At 45.0% G+C, this 17,763-nt stretch overlaps 2 protein-coding genes across 5 annotated transcripts in view; both read right to left on the bottom strand.

Moving 5' to 3' along the window:
- Positions 1 to 27: 27 nt before the first annotated feature.
- Positions 28 to 9,973, bottom strand: HTRA4 (HtrA serine peptidase 4). Its single transcript, XM_073902494.1, is given in 11 exon segments — positions 28 to 364; positions 3,468 to 3,563; positions 3,989 to 4,046; positions 4,452 to 4,566; positions 6,187 to 6,219; positions 6,624 to 6,818; positions 7,881 to 8,091; positions 8,855 to 8,954; positions 9,378 to 9,440; positions 9,443 to 9,665; positions 9,667 to 9,973. Coding segments are annotated over 11 exon segments (1,587 nt in total). The 5' UTR covers positions 9,829 to 9,973; the 3' UTR covers positions 28 to 33.
- A 206-nt stretch (positions 9,974 to 10,179) lies between these two features.
- PLEKHA2 (pleckstrin homology domain containing A2) overlaps positions 10,180 to 17,763 on the bottom strand; it is a 74,482-nt gene continuing 66,898 nt past the window's right edge. For all 4 annotated transcript variants that reach the window (XM_025886201.2, XM_025886199.2, XM_025886200.2 and 1 more), the window contains 2 exons: positions 14,500 to 14,577; positions 10,180 to 14,052 (listed from right to left, as the gene is read on the bottom strand). In XM_025886201.2, coding sequence (XP_025741986.1) covers positions 13,690 to 14,052; positions 14,500 to 14,577 — 441 coding nt within the window. In that variant the 3' untranslated portion in view covers positions 10,180 to 13,689. The remainder of the gene's footprint in view (positions 14,053 to 14,499; positions 14,578 to 17,763) is intronic.

The following is a 17,763-nucleotide window of genomic DNA, read 5'->3' as shown; positions in this document are numbered from 1 at the left end:
TAGCAGTAGTAGAGTACCCCAATCTAATGGTCCCTAAGTGTGTGTGTGTGTGTGTGTGTGTGTGTGTGTATCTGTATGTTTTAAAGCATTCATTTTTCTCAGGAAAGAGACCCTAAAACTTGATAACTTTGGCACGTCTTCAGTACAAACCAGGTAATATAGCTTTGGTTTTGTTAGATGATTTCTCTTTAAAGCTGGATACTTAATTATTTCAGGTGTGACTGTCAGGATCAAAGTTTGACTTCCTCGACGAACCATGATGGAAAGGGAATCATTGTCCTTAACAGCTTCAATAACATCAGTTGTGGTGGTAACAGGTTGCCCATTTATGCTGACAATTACATCGTGGTCTCTCAACCCAGAGCTGGGAGAGGGGGCAAAAAAGGACCATGAAACTATAAGTTTTACTTGTCCCCATTTAGAATTTAATGTCTGTCTTTTATGGCACTATTTTGCTGTCTTTTTTTTTAAGATTTTATTTATTTATTATTTATTTGAGAGCACAAGCAGGGGAGGGACAAAGGGAAAAGCAGACCCCGCAATGAGCAGGTAGAGGACTCGATCCCAGGACCCGGGGATCATGACCTGAGCCGAAGGCTGACGCTTAACCAACTGAGCCACCCAGGAGCCCCTATTTTGCTGTCATTAAACGTACAAACCAGGAAACCAGAAACAGCATCAATCCTTCCAGGTATGCGGGCTTTTATAAGATATGCCTGGAAATCACCTGGGGACAGCAATCCTATAACCTTTATAAAATCAGTCTTCTAACAGAATCATGTAAAAAGTTTGCTCCTCCCATATATTGGATTTGGTTTGGAATAGGCAATTTAGCTTTGCATTTTTATCAATCTCTGACCTCTGTAAACCTCAAGCACATTCCTGGTCTTACCAGCAAAGATAAAGAAGAACACAAGCAATATATTTTTTCCCCATACAGTTGTACTCTGATTAGTTTGGTTTTGACAGCCCACTTACTTGCCCCATCTCCACCCACAGCCTGATAGCCCTACTTCCAGTAAGTCAAAACCAGTCATGCTTTCAAGTCTAAATATTTAAGGCTCTGATTCTAGGCTACTTTTCCCCAAAGTTGTGATTATATTCTGTCTCCAATATATTTGCTTCACATAGAATATATATTCTAGAAACAAAAAACACCTCCAAATATGAAACACTTCAATAAATATATAGCCATGCTGATGGCTTCTCTTAAAGTCAATAATGGGCTGGAAGAGGGACATCAAATTAAATGACTCCAGGAGACACCATTTTAAAGAAATGGGAAACCAAAGGAAGGATGCGAGAGGATTACCAAGATATGTGGAATTAATTTTTTTTAAAAATAGAAATTTAAAGCAAGGGATGTGAAGAGAAGTTTGAGGGCAAAGCTAAAAGCATGGAACACCTTTAGAACAAGGACAGCTCAGGAGGATGACTGGGACTGTGCACAAAGAAGAAACTTAATCCATTGTAGTTCTGTGAGTAGAAAAAGAGAAAGAAACCTGCCAGTTATTACTGAAGGTAAACTACGCACCAAAATGAGGGAGTGAGGCTCAACTAGGATAAATAACCTATCCCATGTCCCACAGCTTGGAAGGGACTAAAGAAGGATTTGATCCTGGGTCTTTCAAACGTGAAAACCCACCTTCGGGCTACTCACTGTGCCTCTTAGAAACAAGAGAGCAGCTACAAAACAGGATAATCCACGAGCTAAGCCAGATTCCACATCCCTGCATTCTACTTATATGTACCTCTCAAGTTAATCACCTCTCTGTACCACAGCTGCTGTTTCTGTAAAATAATGCCTGTATCATAAGACTTTGGGGGCTCAAAAACGTATGTAAAATACTTAAGTGATGCCTGACATACAGTAAGTGGTTAATAAGTACCAGCTGTTATTACTGTAATTATTATTAGATTTAAGTGTATAAAGCCAGAAATAATAGATTTCTGGTTTATCAGTGACTTCAAGCAAGCAGTAGTCCCACACTTTAATGTTCATCCAAATCACGTGGAGCTCTTGTTTAAAATGCAGATTCTGATTCAGTGGTGGGGCCTGTCATTCTGCATTTTTTCTTTTTTTTTTTTTAAGATTTATTTATTTGAGAGAGAGCATACGAATTGGGGGAGGGGCTGAGGGGGAGAGAGAAAGAAGCTGACTCCGCACTGAATGCGTACCCCGACTCAGGGCTGGATCTTACAACCCCGAGACCATGACCTGAGCCTAAATCAAGAGTCCGAGGCTCAACCGAGCCACCCAGGTGCCTTTCGTTCTGCATTTCTAAAAAAGCCCCAGGTGATGCCAATGCTGCTGGTCTACAGGCCATATTTTGAGTAGCAAGGACTAGGAGAACTAAAAGAAATAGCTTTGGCCTTGAACCAAAAGATAAAAATAAAGAGGTGGGGGGAGGGCAGGAAGCAAGAAAGTCTAGAAAAGCCTATGACAAGCCAAATTCAGTAGCAGACCTAACATTTAGCTATTAACAGTTAGTACCCTATGGTTTCTTCCCCCTACTAAAAGAGTTGCCATAATATAAAAAGATAATTGAGCTTTGAGAAACAAAAGTAGTGAGAGAGGTATACTAAAGAAGTATAAGAGAGGGACCCAGGAGAATAATTGTAGGATGAGCCGCCTCTTCCCTCAGTAGTTAGTATAACTGTTTAAAAACAAGAGTAAAATCAGCTGGAGCACTTCTTTGATGAGCTGTTCTAGCATTTGCTTTATTAACATTCACTCATTCTTAAACTTTTAGCCCTCTGAATTCTTCCTGTTCTTAATAACTAAGGTATCGAAAGTAAATTCGGGAATTCCTAGCAAAATTAATTTAAACTTACGCTATTAATTCATCATGAATTCTTGAGCTACAAAAAAACCATTCCCTTCCCAAAAAAGTCCTTCCAACACAAGCACACAAGTCCAAATCAGCACTGTCCAATAGAAATGTAAGGCAGGCCACATACGTAATTTTAAATTTCCTGTAGCCACATTTTTAAAAACTTTCTTAATTTTTAGAAATCTTTTTAAAAATAGATGAAGTTCATTTTAATATACCTATTTAAGTCAATATGTGTATTATCATTTTAATATGTAATTTTTAAAATTATTAATGGGTATTTTAGACTGTTTCATATAAGTCTTTGAAATCCACTAGAAACAACCCACACCTATTGTGCTACTATACAACATCTTACACAATACAGTGATTAAAGTTAAAGGCAGTCCTTCCAAAACAAAGAGTATGTTTCATGGAAAAATCTTTTATATTGAGTGCCTCTGTTTTTTTTGGTTTTTTTTTTTTTACTTAAATAAACTAAAATTAAATAAGATTCCATTCCTCAGTCACACCAGCCACATCTCAGTGTTCAACAGCCATGCGAGGGTAGGGCCACTGTACTGAACGGTGCACATCTCGATCCAACACACATTTACCATGGCATGCTAGCTGGGCCAAGGCCTGAACTCTTACCTTTCAGCAACTGTTCCTTGAATCACCTCATACACAAAGACCCCAGAACTCACATCAGGGAAATCTGGATCTTGCCTTTTCATCTCTTGAAGAAGGCTAAGAAAAGTGAGAAGAGTTTGCCCAGAAGGTTAAGAAACAATGAATTCATCACCTGAGCCCTGGTCAAAGCCTCCAACTCAATAGGTACTCTTATGTGTTCTACTCAAGGCTCCGGGGGGCCAGTGAAGATTCCAGCAAGCCAGTCACAGTTATTCTTCCCTGGGGGGCGGGGGGCAGTTCTCTACCAAAGCCCTGAACCACTGGACATTATGAGGTCTATATAGCCACAGTGAAAGAAGCTACTAAAATGTACCGCAAATATTGGTGCAGGCAGAGACAGTTACCTACCCTGTGACAATGGGGCCCTACACTCACAAGAGTAGCCAGCTGTAGCCCACATGCTTTAGATTCCCTGTTAAGACCATCCAGCTATGCCTTTTGCTTCTGAAAAACAACGCAGACATACTGAAACCCATGCTTACTTCATAGTGAGAGGCAGCATTCGCAGACCGATATACTTCTTCTGTGAAAGAGCCTTTCCTGGAAAGGAAAGTTATAGAGTGTTAGTAACAACAAAGCTTCTTTCCTTTGGCAGAGCTTCAAAAAACAGCAAGTCATGGAACATCCTTACTATTATTATAACTGCCCTTTCAGGCTGTCAGCCTGAAAATGTGCTTCAGAGAACCTCTGTCACTAGCATGGACACTCCTCCCATCCATCTCCCATCTCCAGCTCATGGGTTTCCTTTCCTCCATAACACATACTTCTGGGTACAACACAACTAGGCTTTGTGCCTAGTTCCCCCATATTGCCACCCAAACCACCGTGATAAGAGCTGGGTACCAGTGACTTAGTATTCTACAGAATCCTAATGGCAGTCTCCAGAACAGATGGAGGGCTCCTGAAAAACACAAGAAGGGAAGAAAAAGTCCTAACTCCCCTTACCTTTCAACTGGCGCTCATGGAATTCTGCCAAGAACTGTCGAATTCGATCTGAGGGAATTGCAAAGGAGATTCCCGCGGTCACCTTCAATGTATTTATGCCAATCACGTCACCATCCTGGCAAGGGAGGAGACATCATTCAGTCACCAAGTCATGCAAACTGACCAGTGCAAAACCAGTGCCAGAAGAGGAGGAAATGAAGCTAGTCACTGAGGGTCAGAGCACAGAGGGGCTAGAGGAAAGGGGACTTCCACAGAGAGCAGTGGACGTTGCCTTATAGGACACACAGTGTGGTAGGAAAGCAGAAAGCCGGGGGAGGGGGCGGGGGGACCCTACCCATGTGCAGATCCCTGCTGAGGACAATTTTTTTTAATCTTGAGTTCATTTTTTCCTTCATCAAATGATTTTAAAAGTGAATCAGTTTGTATTTTGACACAGGTTAAGAGGACAAGGAGTACTTGCCTTTTCTTCTCAAATGAAACTAAAAATAAACATGGAAAAGGCAAAAAGCCGTTGGATTTTTCAGCAACACTTTAATGAAACTCTTCAGAATTAGCTAATCTCTTCAGAACTAGCTAATTGACCTCGGAGAACAAAGCTCTACAAAGCCAAAGCCATGAAGTGGGAAACACTTTCCTCTTCATGCACTTCATCACCCCTTAGCCTCTGTTGGGTAATGGGAAGGGTAAAAAAGAGACTTCTGATCATATTAAATTACATATCATAATTCAGTAGGTCTGGAGTGTGGCCTGACAATTGCATGTCACCCCTGCTCTAGTAAACTCACTTTTTTTTTTTAAGATTTTATTTATTTGAGAGACAGTGAGAGCTAGAGAGAGAGAGAACATGAGCACACACAGAGGGAGAGGGAAAAGCAGACTCCCCACCGAGCAGGGAGCCCAACTCGGGTTCAATCTCAGGACCCTGGGATCATGACCTGAGCTGAAGGCAGATGCTTAACCGACTGAGCCACTCAGGCGCCCCTAGTAAACTCATTGTCTACTAGAGAAAGCAAGCACAAGAAAATTACATAAGTAACATTACTATAAGTAAAAGAGTACTCAGTGATTTCACATACAGTTAGCTCATCCTCCAAAAAGCAAGTGTAATGTGTAAAGAACCAAAAACAGTCAGCTCAAAGGGACTCAGCATGATCACAGACTGCGTGTCAAACAGCATTGCACTTTCTCATGTTCTCACAGGTATTTGAGCAACTAGAAACTCTTGCATTTCCACTAGAGATGCTGAATAACATCTAAGAATTAAATACATGATAGAGTGATGGATTCTCACTGTGGCTTTTCTCTATCAGGATTAAAAACCCGAACAGACACGTCATGTAGTTAGCATTTAGGGATGAGGGACAGTTCTTCACATGCAGCAGCAGGCGGTCTTCAAGGATAGACATTATGTAGCACAGGTGGTCAGCTGACATATATTTTAGTTTAGTGCCCCGGGCTTTTGTTAACTACACAATGAAAACAGAAGGCATGGTGAAGAGATGTCAGTAAGCGGAAGTAAACCCTGGCACCCTCAGCTGGATGAGCTCACATGCCATGTGATAAATGATGATAAATCCAGCACAGATCTTAAATCTTTGCTAACCATTTACTTAAGATGCAATAATAGAAAAGCATCCTACCACAAATCTCTACACAAGAGTGACATCCTACTTTGCATCATCATTCTTGGAAAGTTGGGACGAGACAGGAAACAGCAAGGCAAGTGGCCACTTACCAAGTTCACCAGAGGGCCCCCAGAGTTGCCGTGCCGAAGACAGAATTTGAAAAAGTCGCCAGTGCTTTTCTCCTTGTCATTTATACGTAGTTCCTAAAGAGGTTTACCAAAAGCAGCCTGCTCTGGTGAGCACGGCAAAGCCGTGCCCCTGTCATCACCAACACTGAAGTCAGTGCAGGTAAAAGACAAGAGCCAAAGGACCACCACCTTCTACAGCAGGGGTGACCTCTATGAAAGACCCAAAGAGACTGCCCATTATCACGGATGCTGACGATCACATCAAACAGGCTGAACGACATGGCATTCATCCCTCCAGTGAGGGTCTAACTGAACTCTGGACAGCCCAACAGGCCAAAAGGAAAAGAGGGCCTTCGGACATGTTCTTCTCACTGTCCTGCCAGTGCCTTATGGGCTGAGAACCCTCCCGAGTGACTTACATTAATTATGGCATCCGTCTGGATATAGTTCATGTCTCAATTCTTCAGCCCCAGCACTCTGCCCCCTCGCTGTGTAGTGCTGACAATCCCTGCAGTCACTGTGTTCTACAGAGAAAACGGGCTGCCCAAGGCCACCACGAACTCTCCAGCCCGCAGGTCAGAGGACCTTCCCAGCAGCAATACAGGAAGGTCAGTCTGCACACAGCCAGGAGGGACCGGAAGGACAGAGAGGTGACGAAGAAATCAAGAATAGAATCAACCAGTATTTGTGTACAACACACATATGGCATGGTCTCTATCATTTGGGCACTCAAAATCCAAGAACCTCCCACCTACTCATATAGGTTCTACAAGTGCCTGATGTTTCTTCCTCAAATTCCAGCAACCACCGACCTCTCATCTGGTCAGACGATCAGGATTATCTCTAAAATCCAAAATTACTGCTTTGTAGAAATTACTGTAACTAAATGACCAGTGAAGTCGCTGATGAACATACACTGACATTAGCAACTTACTTAGCACTATACCAGCTCAAAATTTTATTTTTTTAAAGATTTTTTTACTTATTTACTTGAGAGAGTGAGAGAGAGCAAGCAAGCACAAGGGAGGTAGGGGCAGAGAGAGAAGCAGACTCCCCACTGAGCAGGAAGCCCAACCCTGAGATCCTGACCTGAGCCAAAGGCAGACGCCTAAAGACTGAGCCACCCGGGCACACCCCAGCTCAAAGTTTTATAGTCAAAATTAAACCACAAACAGAAAGGAGAGTGCCCAGAACAGTGCTTCTCAAATTTTAATGTGCACACGAATCACCTAGGGATCTTATTAAAATGCAGATTCTGACTCAGTAGACGTGGGTGGGATCTGAGATCCTGCATTTTTAAAAAAAATTCTTTCTCAGATAATGTCAATGCTGCTGATATGCAGACTAGACTTCGCGTAGCAAGGACCTCAGAGTATTCCTAGGCAGCTCTGAATCCACTGCAATCATTCCTAGTATTCTAAGGCAAGCAGAGAAATAAGTTTCCCAGAAGCAGCATCTGTTGAAGAAGGAGGCTAGACAGTTAATAGAAATTGTTAGGGATATACAGACAGGCATAGAAGAAAATAAAACAGTGAAAAACAGAAAAAAAAGGAAACTAGAGAAGACCATATACCAGGTAGAATAGATGTGGAGCAGGAATGGGGTGGAGAGGAAAATATCAGCAAACTGATGGAAATCCCCAGATGTACAGACTGATTTGGCCCTTGCATACTCACATTTGGCTCGATCTTAATCAGTGCAAGGTCCAATTTATGGTCAATGTCCTGGACAGTGGCTTCATACTGGACGCCACTCTGGAGCTCCACCTGGATCCGCTGCTGGTTGGTGAGGACATGGGCATTGGTAACAATGAGCCCATCCTCAGACACTATGAACCCAGAGCCACTGGATGCAGGAATATCCTTGTTGCTAAGAGGTGACCTGTCCCAGCAAGACAACAGCATAAGCAGAGGGCAGGAAAACCAGGGGATCCATCAGAGTCTGGGGACATGGAACCTCTAATTTATCAAACATACCTCCACCACAGTTTTCTCAGACATCTTACTATCCCCTGTCTGTTTTCATTCTCTCCATGTGTAACTGGACTCTGAATGTTCAGCACCCTGGCCATCTCTTAGGAACATGACAGAGAGCTGATCCCAACTCTCCTTTTCCAGGGATGACCCCCTCCCCTCCTTCTTCAGAGCTGATCAGAGCAGCAACCCTCTGCTTCAGAGAGGCCTCACCTAGTCCTACTACTGCGCGCAAACGTGGACCTAGTGCCACATTCTTGAGGACGCTGGCAGGGAGGGAGTCAAAGAAGTCTGGTTCCAGCTTAGGTTCCACTACTAACCGGCCTTGTGACATAGGATTTCCTTCCAGGCAAACGAGGGGCCTGAGCAAGATCACCATCAGGATGCCTTCTAGCTCTTACATCTGACCTTCCATTTTGTCCGTGGGAGATGAGGGAGAGAGAAACGCCAGACCCCGAAGTGCAGAGGAGTAGCCCAGATTTGGAAGTCACAATCCCTACGCTTCCGCTCCTTGGCTAAACCAACCCCGAACAGATTATTCAACCTGTTTGAGCCGCGATTTCCTCACAGCGGGTTTTACGACTAAGCCTAAGCGATGCCTGCAAAGCCGTAGCGCGGGGCCCGGAGCCTGCAGGCGCTCAGAAACAGTCCCGCGGGGTAGCGGGCGGCCTCCTCCTGCCTCCTTTACCTGCAAGTGAACCACAGATGGCGCCACCTTCTCCACCAACTCCGCGATGAAGTTGTTCTCGCTCCGGAGCCGGCCTACACTCCTGGTCCCTGTGAAGAAATGCTCCACTCTTGGGGGCGATGGGCGCCCCGCTGCTTGGCCGGATCAGGTGTCATATCCCAAATCTCCCGGTCTCTCTCCTCCTCCTCTCTCCTTTCCCTCCCCTTCCTCTCTTCGGCCTCCCCTCTGTATTCACTCCCACCCCGCAAGGATACGCCTTGAGGGACCAGACCTGTCATCCCGGGTGGGAAAAAAAAGAGAAGAAAAAGGGAAGACGGCATTCAACAGGCCCGGGGAGGCAAGTGGGGAGAAACCACATGGGGACTGGTAAGAGACACCTAAGAAGGAAAGAAAACTGGGAACAAGGAGTTGAATCGGAGGCAAAGGCGGAAAGAGCCCGCGGCGCACCGCGCGACAGGCGCGCGCGGCTTGGGGACGTTGCGAGCCTCCCGAGCGCGCGGGCCAGCGCTCACCTCCACCCGAGCAGCCGCCCTTCAGCACCGGCACGGCCGGGAGCGCGCCTCGGAGGCGCGCAACGCGCACAGGCTGGGATAGGTGCGCCCGTCGCGGCCGCACACCGCCGCCCGCGCCGCGGGGCAGCCGCACGTGCCGACCCAGGCGCCGCCGAGGCGCGGGGCGCTGAGCGGCGCGCGACACTGCAGCCCCGGGGCGCACCACCCGCCCAGCGCCCCGCCGCAGGCCTCGCCCTCGGCAGCCGCGCAGACGCGGCAGCGATCGAGCGCCGGCGTCGACCCCGCCGAGCCAGGTGGGCAGCGGGGGGCAGCGCGTGGGCTCGCAGGCTGCGGGACAGGGCAGCAAGGCCCTGGACCTCCTAGCCTCGCCTCTGGGCACAGGCGGCGGGAGCAGCAGCCACAGCAGGAGGAGCTGTCCCAGCAGAGCTGGCCGCCGCAGAGGTCTAGTCATCCTGCCCCCTTCCTTCTTCACGCTCCAGTTTACTTTGGACGAGCAACTGCTCTAAAATGAGCAACACTTCTTCCCCGCTAGGGTGCCGCCTCCCTCAACCCCCGGGCTTTAAGGGGCAGAGCCTGGCAGACCTCTACACACACACACACACCCCCACATGCATCCCCCACCACCCGTCCCCGTCCCTGCCCCAGGGCCAGGGCCACCCCCATGCAACCAAGAGAGGTCCCCAGCCCCGCCCTGTGCAGGGACCTACCTCGGGAAGGCCAGAAAACCAATAATGGGGCAGACTGACAAGAGAGATCACCCATCCACAGGCAGAGGGTCAGCATTAGGAAAACACACACCATATTTCAGTATTTCACATGGTTTTATTACAAAACAAGCAACAAAACAGGTTTAGAAAATTATTTTTTTGCTACATACCAATTAGGAGATCACATAAAATGAGAAGCGTAACAGTTTCCATGCACTCAGCTCAGTGCTTACAGTGAGTGCATTTCACAGCTGAAACGTACTGGTTCAAAACACAAAATCATGCCACACTTCAATAAGCAGTGGGGGAGAGGTCAAACAGTCTATTTTTGCTAACATTAGCTTTATTCAAATTCTACTTAGCATGAGTGACTGTAACTGACTGCTGCAGGCAATAACAGAAAAAAAGGAGTAAGAAAAGAAAAGTGATGTTGGTTGAAAAGATTTACTAAACTATCCATTTTTGACATGTTCAAAGTTTATAAACAAAGCTCACTTGGGAAACTCGATTTCCAAAATGCTGTTACTGGTCAACAGTGAAAACAAACATCAAATCCCACTGCTCAACTACTGAATCTATTTAGGTCCTTTTAGCCCATATGAGCACAGTTATATTCAGCAAGGGAAAAAAAAACCTTTTGCTTCAAGTGAACTACAGAGCTGGGCCTTACCTCTGCTCTTTCTCATATGAGTGAGCAGCTCAGCATTCTACTCAGAAATAAACATATACCTTTCAATATTTTGACCTGAGTCTACTCTACACCTTAGTAGGTTTATGATGTCTCACAGGATGCAAAAAGTCAAACCATGTTTACCAACCACCAACTGAGCTTGAGTAAGCAAATCCTTAAGCTCTCAAGAATAGTGGATGGCAAATAGTTCAATTATAGGGAAGACCACCTGTAATACTGTTACACAAACTGGATCAAGATCACTTCAATAGTCTTATGAAAACAGCACAACCCAAGAAGGTTTTTATTCCACAAAGAAAATGGCAGTACCTTTTTTGGTTCCTTTTTTTTAACTCAGATTTATTCCAGAGCCTGTGCATTTAACCACTAACCTATACTGCATCCCTGCCCTATTTTTTCCATCTGGTTCCACAGACATTTAAAGCCAAATGCTTTGACTATATATGCACTATCTTTGGCTCACATGTGTAGTGACGTTAAAAAGTTGTGATGTGAAATTGGCCAGAAGGTAAGAAATATGGACACAAAAGGAATTCTGAAATAAGGTTTGGGAATGAGAATGCTTACAGACTTCACTGAAGATAATTCTATTTATCTGGTGTTGGAACTACATTAGCAATGTTCTCACTTGGTATTCCCAAGTATTTGCCAACTAAAGTCCTTGTTTTCCTTCTATCATAATAATATAATCTAGATTTATAAGTATGTTTAACACATTCATAAAATAGACCCTACTGAAATAAGAAACATATCAGCTTAATATAATGGCCAATTAATTCAGCAGGCGTATTCTAGCAGAGAGTTTATTTAACAAAAGAGAAATGGGTACATTTTCACAGCTTAAACACCAAAAGATGACAGCTTTCATGAGTTAGGGAATGTTTAAAGGGATCTCAAAATTTCCTAACTTATTTTTGTTAGTGCAAATATCACTTTTTGTGTATTTTCTTTGACCTAGCCAAAGAAGTTTCTTGAGGAAAATCTGAAGATGAAATCAGAGACAAGGAGCTTTAAGAATCTGAAATGACTACTTATCAGACTACTTGAAGCTGTAACCTCGGTCACTCATAAATAACTAACTCCCAAACCACAGATTTCTGAGGACAACCGTCTACAAGAGTCTGCAAAAAAGAGGAGAGAGAGAGAGAGAGAGAGATCCAGTACTAGATGTCTTTTTTCTACCAGGACCACTAGGCCAAACAATTTAAGTGAAGAATAGCTCCAGTGCAGTGCGGTCAATAAAAGTTCTCAACATGACATAGACTTCAAGGGAGTTACACTGCCTGCAAGGAACACAAGATTTCCCTCAAGCCCCTAAGGATTTCTGATGACATGTTTTTGCCTCTGTATTAGATCTGGACATAAGGAAGCGGAAGGGACTGACTTAGGTAAAAACACATCTCTCGGTATCTTCCTCTAGTGATTGATTTTTAATTTAAAGGTAATTAGCTGATCTAGCTGATAAAAGGCATAGACAGAAATGAGTCAGTTTTTCTCTCCCTTTAGGGCACCCCGATAAGTTAGCAGTTCACCACATAAGTTGGACAAATTCTCCCAGGGACACTGGAAATAGTATCTTCTTGTCAAATGAAAGAAGGTACACCTAAAAATCTGGGTGGGAAATGCAACCTACGCTCTTCTACCTGGGAAATCTCTAGTCAGCAATGCAGAGCCTCTAAATCAATGTCACTTTGCATAGTTTCTATTTTATTAAAAATATAAATATCTCTCAACATTATCCTCGTATCTCTTCACTATTAAGTACTGGGAACCTGATCTGGTCACAAGGTTTGATCATGCAAGTACACAAGGCTTCATTCAAAGGGCAACAGAAAGAGTAGAAAGAAAGCAAATCTGCCAGGTTATATAATATACAGCACTTAAAATTAGACTAATATCAGCCCACTGAAGAGCTATGAAGTAAGGATTCAAGAAATCTGTCTGTGCTAAAACAGACCTTTTCTTCTGTCTGGAAAACACGGATCAGAAAAGTCTATCTGGATGAAGTTTATCTGGATGCCCGTCTTTTCCCAGGACCTGCTCTAAAGCAATTCTAACACCCTAAAATAGAGATCTGATCTCTCACGCAAGGGAATTATCCTACACTTATCAACCCTCCAAACTTCCAAATAATGCCATAGCAATGGAAATGTCTGCTCTAGTCTCAACAGTCGTAACTTTCAACACTGATAAACCCATCCCCAGGGCCTGACACAGAAACTGCGTGGGCAGGTCTATCACTCACATTGACAATATTTGGGGTCATAGACAAGAACAGAATAATTCCCAAAATTGGCTGATATGCTGAGATTGACTCTTACCCCATACCTTACACGAGATTCCCTATTTCTTCCCCTACAGAAGTCCCCTGAGAGGATCTACCCTCGTAGACATTCTGAGAGCTCCCTGCCAGCCCCCAGATTTTAACACCTCCCCTCAGAATGTATCCCAGGCAAGCCAGCTGGGTTAGTTACGACCTTCCTACTTCACAGTCAGACCTCAGCCAATAAATAAGAATTGGACAAACCAGATGACTGGCCCAAGATTCTGTGCCTGGCCTGGAAAGTAAAGGAAGGAACTACAACTAGGACAAGGAAACAAAACTTGGTTAGGGATGAAATTGCACTCCCAACCTTCTCTCACCAGGAAGACCTTAGAACAGTCAAAGTAGAGGCAACCTGTTGTCTACTGAGCGTGCCTACAGGTCCAACCTAGTGATTTTTCCAAGTTAAATATACTGTATTGATATTTAAAAAAAAAAAAAAAAAACAGGCCAGCTGGATGGGCCCCTCCCACATAGCATCCACAGGAATATGAGTGCCAAAGGGTCTCTGACTGTCCTCCAAAATGTAGGGAAACTGAGTCATGGCCTCCTTTTCTTGAGTCCTCCCCCCTCCCAGGGCACTGTGCCCTATCACACATCAGAAGTCCGTATGCTCTCATCATCAAGGCTGAACAGAAATGGTTTCTCCTTGGGGTGCTGGGGCTCCGACCTGTGCCTTATCCGGGAGCTGGGCAACACCCCAGAAGTACTGCTCTCCCCAAGCCGGGGCATGAACAAAGAGTCCCCAGGAGTCTCTTCAGCTGGAAGCAGCTTGTCCCCGGCCTGTGGGACGGGGGTCCAGGGTTGCCAGGAGGAAGCCACAGAGGGGGCTTTGCAGAGAGCTTTTTTCTCTTCCATAGGTGGCCGCCCCCTACACAGGACAGAGTTGGGCCCCCCTGAGAGGCCAGAGCTTCCAGAGCGAGTCAAAGAGATGGATCTAGAAAAGGACATATCCTACAAAAATAAAAGGGAAGAAAAAAACAAAGGAAAATAAGGCCTTTCCTGACAATGTTTATCCCAAAGCCCCAGGAAGAACACCCACCCATGATCACCCCCTCATAGGTCCAGAGGCACTGGTCTACAGAAATCAAGTCTGACCAACAGAATTCACCCCAGATGTGTCAAGGTCGGCCGACACAGGGAGATGTGTAGAACACATCACAGGCTCTGTCTCTTTACCCAACCCTACACCTCACCTCTTTCCAACAACAAAAAAACAAAAACAAAAAATAAAATTTTGTACCTAAACCAGCAGAAAGAGGAAACAAACAAGACAGCCTGAGGCTTCGGCTGCTTCCAGGGACAGAGTGCTTGGCTGCATCACCAAATAAAACCTGCCCACTCAGAGAGAATTCATCTCTAAGTTGACAGTGACCATGTACCAGAAAGGAAATGACTTACTCTGGGGTGGCACTTGAGGGCCTGAACAGCTGCCCCGATCTCCTTAATCCAGCTGTGCATGTCTTCTGGACTGTCCGCCTGCAAAACAGCCTTAGCACTTAGGGAGAAATGTTTGGCATTATGATTTCAGCTCACAAGTCTGTGGTTCAATTCTAAGTTTATAAAACCACACCATTAGAGCTGGAAGGAGCCCAGAAATCATGTCATCCAGTGGCTCTCAGACTTTTGAGGACATTTGTTTCCAGCAAACTCATATTTGACACTCCATAAATAAAACAGCTCCACGTGGGGCAAAGGCCATTCCTGCTGAAGCCCCTCACCCTCTCTGGAACACAACCGGCCTTTACAGAAAAGGAAAATGGGGTTTTTTTGTTGTTGTTGTTTCTTTTTTTAAGATTCCATTTATTCATTTGACACAGAAAGACACAGCGAGAACAGGAACACAAGCAGGGCGAGTGGGAGAGGGAGAAGCAGGCTTCCGGCCGAGCAGAGAGCCCAATGCGGGGCTCAATCCCAGGACCCTGGGATCATGACCTGAGCTGAAGGCAGACGCTTAACGACTGAGCCACCCAGGCGCCCCAGAAAAGGAAAATGTTGAGCCAAAGCTCAACACTTACGGTTGATCTAGATTCCAGTTCTCCTAACTCCCAATGCAGGCATCTTTCTACCACAGCTATCCAAACAGAATAATCCCTTTTTCAACTCCAGTCCCGCCAAAGCCAAATCCTCTGCAAATTCTCCAAGATACATATTATCTCCAGGAACAAGGCTTCCCTCAGAGAACAAGCGACCTGGGTCTGTCCAGACTCCATCCAGGCCTGGAGAGTTGGTAGACTCGGAGCACCAAGCTTACCATCGTGCAGGACACTGCTGAGCCCTTAAAAAGCATATCCCCCAGAAATACCTACCAACCCCAGAAGGGGGCAGCAGCGGCTCTATGAAGAAAGGAAAATCAAATGGCCAAGCGGCAGCAGGTGGAGCCCTCAGAATTCTCAGCGCCTTCCAGCTTTACAGGGGTTGCATTCAAGTGAACCTAGCCAATGTTTGCTGCGGCCCTCCTCGGTCTTACACGTGGCATCAGGTGCCAGGCACAGAGATGAGACCAAGACCAAATCCCTGACCTCCAGAAATTTCCATTTGTTAATCTCTCTCTGCTCCCTGTGCCTTCCCCTAACAGCCCTACCCAAAATCACAAGTGTGTGCCTTTTCCTAAGCAAGGTATATGTAAACGCCACACTCCAGCCTGCAAAATTCCCCACATAGGCCCCTCACTTTCCCCATCCCCCAGATGATTCTTTCATGTTGCACTGTATCAGAATAAAACACGACTAGTTTTTTTTTTAAATCCTCAAACTGGTGCTCCTACCCCTTTCTGTCACCCCAAACAAACCCTCATGAGTTAGGTGTGTGCAGAAGACACTTAGAAAAGAAATGGTTTCAGGGGCGCCTGGGTGGCTCAGTCGGTTAGGTGTCTGCCTTCCGCTCAGGTCATGATCTCAGGGTCCTGGGATGGAGGCCCGTGTGGGGCTCCCAGCTCAGCGGGGAGTCTGCTTGTCCCTCTGCCTCTGCCCTCCCCCCATTCCTGCTCCCTCTCACACTCTCTCTTCTCAAATAAATAAATGGAATCTTTAAAAAAAAAAAAAAAAAGAAAAGAAATAGTTTCACATCCTGACACACTGGGTTAAGCGGGTATAGCAACAAGGTGAACACCTCTCTCACATGCTAGAGCTGCAAATTCCCTGTATTCTCTCTCCCCTGGGCTTTTCCCAGTTGTGTGACAACCTGGTGGTTGGTTTTCCAAGAAAAAGATAAATCCATCCCTAGTCCAAGAAGATAAACAGGATAAGCTGTCCAAGATTCTTCCAGAAGTTATTTTACTAATCTCAGGGCTAGCCTGTTCCACAAGTAGAGCCACTGGGAAAATGCAATGAACTCATTTAGGTAAAGCACTTTGAACACAAAGTATTAGTTATTGCTGTTATTATTATTACATGAGGGACACAAATGAAGCCTTAAATTCCAACACTATGTATAGAACATGTATATGTTAATTGGCCTCTCCCTGAAACTTTTTTTCTGTTTCCTCATACTCAAACTGCAGATAATTCCTGCCTAAGGATCAAATTGTCCAGATCAAATAAGATAACATATTTGGCTACTTTGAGTTGAATGAGATGGAGGTAGTTAAATTGTCCACTAGTAGAAAAGCATTTCTCAGAGATTTTCCTTCTAGGGAGACAGAGGATTCGGTAGGGAGAAATGTCAGAGGATCGGGAGACATGGAGATAGGAGCTGAGGGAGAGACAAACGTTTCCCACATCATGCAGGAGGTCCAGGATTTTCGTGAAACAGACTGCACAATCCACATGACGCCAGTTTCCAGGGCTATTAAGCTACTTGTACCCCTTCCACCACCCAAGCACAACACAGCAACCCCCACGTCAAATGTCCCACAAGCCACAGGCCACCTATCTGTCCTTTGAGACCCCACCAATGCCCTCATATGTCTCTCCAGGAACCCACCACACCATGAGCCTAGTGGTCTTCACCCCAGTCTCCATCTAGCAAGGAGCCACTGAGGAAGAGAAAACTAGGCACCACCTGACTTAACATCTGGGGAGTCAGACACAAGAATCAAAATCCTCTAAAACACATTTAAATTGTTTCCAATTCCCCTCTCATATAAGTAACGCTACTATTCACATCTTTGTGCACAAAGCTTTTTTTCATTCTTACAATTCTTCAGCTCCTGGGAAAATTACTAAAGAATATGCATTCTTTTAAGGCTCTTGTTACATCTGGCCAGAGAGATTTCTGGCCAAAAAGACAGATTTCACTTGCCACCAATATATTATTTTTTATCTGCACCCTTGCTAGAATTAAGTATTACAATTTTTAAAGACTTTGCGAACATGATGGGCAAAATAAATCTCTGTCTTAAAACATTTAGTAATTGGGGCACCTGGGTGGCTCAGTCGTTAAGCATCTGCCTTCGGCTCAGGTCATGATCCCAGGGTCCTGGATTGAGCCCCGCATCGGGCTCCCTGCTCTGCAGGAAGCCTGCTTCTCCCTCTCCCACTCCCCCTGCTTGTGTTCTCTCTCTGGCTGTCTCTCTCTCTGTCAAATAAATAAAATCTTTTTTAAAAAATTTAGTAATTAATAAAGATGGAAACTGTTTGCTAATTATGTTTTTTCCCCAATTCTCTAATCCTGCTTAAGGACATTTTCTGTCAGATAACCTATAGAGTTAATCCAGCCAGAAGG

Source organism: Callorhinus ursinus, unplaced genomic scaffold, assembly GCF_003265705.2.
Source record: "Callorhinus ursinus isolate GAN/ISIS: 27379988/994484 unplaced genomic scaffold, GSC_fseal_2.0 scaffold17, whole genome shotgun sequence".
Taxonomy (NCBI): Eukaryota; Metazoa; Chordata; class Mammalia; order Carnivora; family Otariidae; genus Callorhinus; species Callorhinus ursinus.
This window is presented reverse-complemented; position numbering and strand designations above follow the sequence as displayed.